Source organism: Elephantulus edwardii, unplaced genomic scaffold (genome assembly GCF_000299155.1).
Source record: "Elephantulus edwardii isolate Elephantulus edwardi_28Jun2011 unplaced genomic scaffold, EleEdw1.0 scaffold00319, whole genome shotgun sequence".
NCBI lineage: Eukaryota > Metazoa > Chordata > Mammalia > Macroscelidea > Macroscelididae > Elephantulus > Elephantulus edwardii.
Genome location: NW_006400069.1, coordinates 1,479,756 through 1,487,140, shown reverse-complemented (window position 1 = coordinate 1,487,140; position 7,385 = coordinate 1,479,756). Strand labels below are relative to the sequence as shown.

At 40.6% G+C, this 7,385-nt stretch overlaps 1 protein-coding gene across 1 annotated transcript in view; it reads right to left on the bottom strand.

Annotated features, from left to right (window-relative positions):
- Positions 1 to 4,634: 4,634 nt before the first annotated feature.
- Positions 4,635 to 7,385, bottom strand: part of TARSL2 (threonyl-tRNA synthetase-like 2) — a 197,410-nt gene continuing 194,659 nt past the window's right edge. Inside the window, 3 exon segments of the mRNA XM_006901325.1 lie at positions 4,635 to 4,783; positions 6,067 to 6,181; positions 6,894 to 6,966. Of these exon segments, the coding sequence (XP_006901387.1) occupies positions 4,635 to 4,783; positions 6,067 to 6,181; positions 6,894 to 6,966 (337 nt within the window).

Genomic DNA, 7,385 nt, shown 5'->3' with positions numbered 1-7,385 from the left:
ATAGGCGGGTCAGCGGGGACGGGGCTCGAATAGCGACGGGGTGGGGCTTCCCCGCGGGGCGGGGCTCGGGGGTTCGCGGCGGGACATTGCCTCTCAGAGGGTGAGAGCTTCATCTAGGGGTAGGGTGAGCCTTGCGCGTTGCGGCATCGGGGCTCGCGGCCGGACATGGTTTCTCGGGGCGGGTGGTGGGGCGGGTGGGGAAGGACCTCGTGGTGGGGCGGGGCTCGCGGCAGGATGGGGCGGGAGTTGTCGGAGAGGTGGGGCAGGGCTCGGCTATGAATAGGGCGGGGCTTGTCCGTGGGTGGGGCTCATGGAAGAGCCCGGGTCCTAAGAAGCCCAGGAACAGCCTTGTGGTTACTCTGGTGACCTGGTTTGCTGCTGTGGTTCTGTCAGGGAACTCTGAGTGTCCTCATTCGAAAAGATCCCTTACCCTCTTTGACAAGAGACCTCTGTCTCCACTGCTCTCTCTCTCTCCTTTCTGGGGAATGGCTTGTAGTTGACTCTCCAGTTTTCACCGATTGTGAATCAATCACACAAGAATACATAGCCCATCTTTGTTGGAGCAGCTTTATGGTTTTGAAATATCAGAAAGGTGCTGCCTTTGGGTTAAGGGCTCCCTACCCAGTAGCCACCACGGTTCCCTAGAAACCAGGAGTATGACCCTGGAAATTCATACCTGAAAGTACTGAAAGATAAGGTGGCAAATTTGGGAAATTGGCCAGCATTTTTGTCTAGCTCTCTAAAGTGAGGAAGACCCTCAATAGGATGAACTAACATAGTGACTGTAACAATGGGCTCAAGCATGTTGGAGAGGGTGAGGATGGCACAGTATAGGGCCAGGTTCAAATCTGTTGTTCACTGAGTCACTGCGATTTGTAGTTGAGCACTTATACAACATATATGACAGATAAAAACCTCCACCGCATGTGAAGTACAAGGAAATGTTTATGGCGTTATCATATGATGAAGAAACAGATTCAGAGAGGTGGGTAGTGAAGCAAAGACATTAAAGAAGCCCCCTTTGGCATGACAGGTGAGTTGTGAGGGATCTGCTGCCCAAGCCAAGGCACTGATCTTGGCAGCAAGCACCAGTTAGGCTCCAACACCAGCTAAACTTCCCACCTTATCTTTAACTTGCATCAGATGTGAATTTTGGCCTTGAGTAAACATTCCTGGTCTCTAGGAGTGGAAAGAGATGTCAAAGAAGGGAAGGGAGGCATTGGATAAATATTACTTCCCAAAAGTTCCCACAAGAAAGGGACAGGCTTTTAGACTAGCCAGTAAAATCTTAAGACTTTGAGAGCCTGGGACAAGAGCCAGAGGCTCTCCCTTAGGCCAGCCTTAGGCAGGAGGCTGTCCTCCAAGCTGGCCGGCTGGGCTCATATCTCCACCACACTCACTCTCTACTGTGCTGTTGACATGCTTCTCTCTTCCCACCTACTTGCCACAACAACAGTCCTTACACAAAATCATGCTTGCCACAAAAAATCCCCTCAAATATTTGCTTAAAATATTGTATTTTTCACTTTGTACCATATTGTGCTGTACAGCTCTGACAAATGACATTGCTTTGGTTATTTAGACTGTTTCACTGTCCACTTCCCTCAGGAACCTAACTAAACTATAAAGGTGCTTCAAGAAGAGAGCCTGTCATGAATTCCACATTACTTAAGTCAAATAAACAATAAGTACTTCTTGAATGGGAGCTACATTCTATGTTGATATGCAACTATTTGAATTCAGATATTCTTAGTTAAAAGTCTGAAATTTATTTGAGTCTACACAACCAAAGAATAGCATTCTATTTAATAGCATTAATTTATTCTATTTTTAAAAAGTAACTTAGTTATAGGGGTGTCACTGCAGCTACTGTTCAAAAGAGCTTTTCTAGGCTATGGTCACAGAGCTGGGCAGGAATATACAAATAGGGTGGGTTAGTCTATCCACTAGGAGGGTGGGCAATTAGGCCATTCCACCAGATTTAAATTAAGCAGGTTCAGTAGCAGCAATTGGCAATTTCACTACCAGCATGGAAGAAGCAGCAGAGAATGCAGTGCCAAGAGAGAACCAGAGACTGACATGATGTTGCTGACTCAGGATTGCTGCTCCAAGAAGACAGAGCCAAGGATATTTGCCCAAGTTTGCTGAAGGACTGAGAAGGAGATACCATAATTGGCAAGTCCAAAAGCTTTGTCACACTGCCCTAAAATGGGAAGGCTAAAAGGCCTTTGAGGATGCTTAAGAAGCTGTAAGCCCCAAAACCATGAGTATGATGCTGTGATATCTGTGTGGCTTTTGCAATGGATTTCAGACCCAGTGTACAGCAAGATTGGTGTTGGAATTAGTGGAAGTAGCTGGGGGAGTTAGATGGCAAGTCGGATCTTACAGGGATTGGTTTGTATTCGGAATGTTTTTCATGGGGATTATCCCCTTTTGTGGAGTTAGTGGAGGTCACACCAGGTGTTCCCACACTACTCACACTCTGTAAAACTGCTTAGGATGGTGAGAACCCTGAAGTGAGTCTCTAGAAACACTGTGTGATGCAGTATATTTAGGTATTTTCTTCTAAAGATGAATAAGGCTCAATTATGAATGAGAGGTATTAACATTGTAATATTTAACTTACATCACAAAGTAGATTCCACAACATCAAATTTCTATGATAGTCATAGTTTTTCCCCAGTAATCCTGTTGTTAATATTAGCTTCTTTTGTGATTGTTGGCTAATTAAAGCAAATTAAGTAATGATTCCAATTTTGAGGATAAAGTTTATAATATAAACTTTTTATAACAACTATTAAAATACCTGAGACATGATATTAGAAAATACGTTTTTCTTCCTCTATTAAAAATATCATTGTTTTTGTTGTTTTATGTGCCGTCAAGTTGCATGCAACTCATAGTGACACTATGCACGACAGCTCTGAATCCTGCTCTATTCTGAGCCAGTCTCACTGTCTCTGACACACCTACCCTCATTACCCCAGTAATGGTGTCAATCCATCTCATCCAGAGTCTTCTGCACCTGCTCTGTCTCTCAACCCTTCCAAGCATGATATCACTCTCCAAAGACTGGCTCCTCCTGGCTACTTGACTAAAGTATGTGAGACAGAGTCTCAAAATCCTTGCTTCCAAGGAGCAGCTTGATTTCACCCTCTCCAGGACAGACCTGTTAGTTCTGTTGGCAGTCCACAGTATGTTCAAAACTCTTCTCTAAGATCACAATTCAAAGGCATCGATTCTTCTTCTGTCATCCTTAGCCATTGTCCAGCTCTCTGATGCATAGCAAGTATTTGCAAAGGCATACCTTAGTCTCTAGATTGACATCTTTGCTTCTTAGTATTCTGGAGAGGTCTCTGACAGCAGAATTTTCTAATGTAATCCGTCTTTTTATTTCCTGACTGCTGGTGCCAAGAGAGTTAATGTGGAACTGAGCGAGCTGAAATTCTTAACCATATAAATCTCTTCTCCATCTATAATGATGCAGTCAATTGGCCCAGTGGTGAGAATCTTTGTTTTCTTGATGTTGCGCTTCAATCCATATTGCACACTATGGTCCTTGGCCTTTTACAGCAGATGCTTCAGTCCCTCCTCAGTTTCTGTAACTAAGGTTGTGTCATGTGCATAACGCAGGTTGTTGATGAGTCTTTCTCCAATCTTGATGCCACATTCTTCCTCATAAAGCCCAGCCTTTCAAATTATCTGTTTTGCACACAGACTGAAAAGTTATGGAGACAGAATGAATCCCGGACACACTCCTTTTCTGATTCTCAACCATACAGTGTTTCTTTGGTCTGTTCTGATGACTGCCTCCTGATCCAAGTATAGGTTTTGCCTAGGTACAGTCAAGTGTTCTGGTATTATTCTTCTCAAGGTTAGCCACAGTTTGTTGTGATCCACACAGTCTTTGCATGCGCAATGAAACACAGACAGACATTCTTCTTGTACTCTCTGCTTTTGGCCAAGATCCTTCTGACATTGGCAATAATATTCCTACTGCCATGGCCTCTTCTAAACCCAGCTTGTATTTCTGGTAGTTCTCTGTTGGTACTATGCTAGTCACTTTTGGATAATCATCAGCAGGATTTTGCTTGCATATAATATTAGTGCCATCATTTGATAATTTCCACACTCTGTTGGATCAGCTTTTTGGGGGGATAGGAATAAATATGGATCTTTTCCAGTCAGTTGGTCAGGAAGTTGTCCCCCAGAGCACTTCTAGGGCTGCATGTGTTTGTTGAAATATGTCAATTGGTATACCATCAATTCCTGGGGCCTTGAGAGTTTTATTTATACATTATCTTCAAAATCATAAATATTAGCAATAACATCTCATAATCCTCATTTCCTAGTATTTCCCCCTTTCAATGATAGCATTTTCTTATTTTAATCTTGAAAGGTATTGATTTCTTGAAAATATTTCAAGCTAGTCCTCAGATTGTCCTCTGAGTGCATCAGTTTATTCAACAATTGATTTGTATCAGCTCCCCATTCACTGTCTCCTTTCTCACTTGTGCACACCGGTGAGTCTAAAGTTGTTAGGAAAAGTACTAACAGGCTAAATGGTTAAGATAAATGCATTTTCAAGGGTGAAAAAAAAAGGTTGTACAGAAGCAAATACAAGGAAAAAAACTTCAAAAGTCTTCCTCAGCATTCAATGTACGTGAATTCTTGAGATTCTTTAATTTATTCATGGCAGATGTCACTGAAATCTCACCATGAATTTTGTTGTTTCTCGTCCGAACATTTACAGCATTATTTGTCTTTTCCTTTTCTCCAACCACTGTAGAAAAAAGAAGGGAAATACCCATTTTAAAGCAGTTATTTAGCAGTAAAACCAGTAGTCATATGACACGTGCATTTTATTAGTTGACTTTTCTTCAGAATTAATCACTAAATACACGTAAATAGACCATCTAATCCTCTGATAGTCATTTATTGAAGAAAGAATGATTTCTAAATGCATCTCTTTATTGTCTACTTGAAAGAACAGTTATTGTGGTTTTGGGATATAAATAGGAGCTATTATTTCCATGAGAGAAAGATGTGTATTTTATTCAATAATGACGGCAAACTTGGACCCTCATAGGGTCACCATGATTTAGTTGGATCAACTTGATGGCAAAGAATTTTCTGGGATTTTTTTACAGATTCCCTGGGTTGTGCAGATGGTTAATGAACCTGACTGCTAACCATATGGTTGGAGATTTGAATTCACCTCATAAAATAAAAAGGCCTAGAGATCCACTTACAAAAGAATTAGTCACAGGAAATTCAGACAGCATGGCAAAGTGGGGTCAATATGAGTTAGAACTGACTCAATACATATATTATTTACTTTCAGACCCTTCTGACACCATCTGGCATCCTTAATGAGTCAAAGGGTGAACACCAGGCCTAAACCAAGCCAACCAAAATGTCTTAAAATGTAGGCACAAGATTTATTATTTCTAGTAACCCATAGAGACATTTGGGAAGCACAGTGGTTAAGTGTTAGGCTGTAATGGAAACATCAAGGGTTGAAACCCAATAGCTGCTCTATAGAAAAAAGATCTGTAAAGATGAAAGCCTAGAAGACCACAAGGACACAGTTCTACTCTGTCATATATTTACACTCTGAGTCATAACTGATGTAAGATGAGGCAGGACTCTACAGTCATGTTTCTTGCCATGTAGAAGAGAATAACTGGCCAATGGAGAAAGGGATGAAGTCTCTATTTAAGAGAATCATAAAGAACCAGGGAGCAATGGACCAGAAACAGCAGATACGGTTCTCTTAAGGGTTGAGTTCCAGGTTTCTGCTGCTCTTTTAATAACTTTTTTTTTAAATTCTACCATTTCATGAAATACTTCAATGCCTCTCTAAATAAGCTCATCTCTGTGTAAGTTAATTTACTGCAAGAAGCCTGATTAGAACATCACAACATTCACTAAAGGGCCAAACAGCAATGAGAAATTATTCCTGAGGACAATTCTATGCTTATTTACTTTTAATTACTTCATTAGTATCTTTACATTACAGTGAAAAATTAAACAGACATTTGGGAAAATAAGTTAAGACATTACCCAAAATAAAATTATATTGTGCCAACTGTGTGTTTCGTATTTTCTTATTTAATGTACAACTATGATCTAAATCAACGTCAGCCATAAATCCTTCTTCAAAAAAATTACGGGATACCTAGAAGAAAAGGAAACACTCATCATCATATTATTTGGGGTAGCCAGCCTCCCAGGTGACCCCAAAGTCTTTGCCTCCTGGAATTCACCTCTTTTGTGGTCCTCACTTCCCTCTGCATTGGATTTAGGATCACTTTCTCTTAAGGAAACCAACTGCCAAGTTAAGACACTGACCAAACCATGGAGATACTGTGTGCTGAGGAGCGGAGGGATCTGGGATATCCCAGAGCTCCCTTAGGCAAGAACTCAGACCTGACAAGAACTAGAGTGAGCCCATGCCTGCAGCCCTGGCTGAGGCTGTTCTGAACTTTCTCCTTGAGCCCCTGTGCTAATCAAGCGCTAGTGCCTCCCAGTCTTCTGACTCTCAGAGCCTGTGAGACAGCAGTAAATGCTTCTAGTTTCAAGTCATGGATAAGCTTCGTGATTACGGATTGTGCAGTGAGAACTAATAAAGCATCCTTAGATAACAGAACCATATAGAAAAGAGTAAGTATGAAATGTTCTAAAAATCACTTCTAAAGTATTAAGAAACAATATAGTTGTGATACAGCTACATATTCAAATCAGATTTAACAGTGCTACTGCCAGTTATTCAACACATAGATTATTAATGTGCTAGTTATGTAATACTTTAAAGCATAATGTTCTTTGCAAGCCAATATATAGACATATATTAAATATAAACCAAGATAATTAAATGTCTGTGTTTTTACCTGAGTGGCATATTTTTCACAAGTTGGTCCTACGGGGATGGCCATTACTTGACGAGGGGACAGCCAGAAAGGCCTGAAAAATATACAAAATAAGTTGTTTTTCATTCTAATGATGTCTACTTATTATATGAATAAACATGTAAAAGGTGTTTTTAAAAAAACCAACTCCACAAGAGAGAAATTTCAGTTGAGTGATGAGGAAGAAAACCATACTATATGGAAAGAAAATAGAGTAGGTAAAAAAGAAAATGTCAAATTTTGATTGGAAATGGTAGAGGGAAGAATGATTTGGCAAAGAGATGGAAGAGCACCTCAAGGACAAACCAGCAACTGCATTCTTCAACATTCATGTCAGAGAAATGAAGACTTCATACAAAAACTTGTCTACAAAGTTCCTGGCAGTTTTATTTCTAATAGCCAAAAAATTATAAACACCTCAAATATCCATCAAAAGGTAGATGTTTTACCAAACTGTGGTAGTTTTAAGAATAT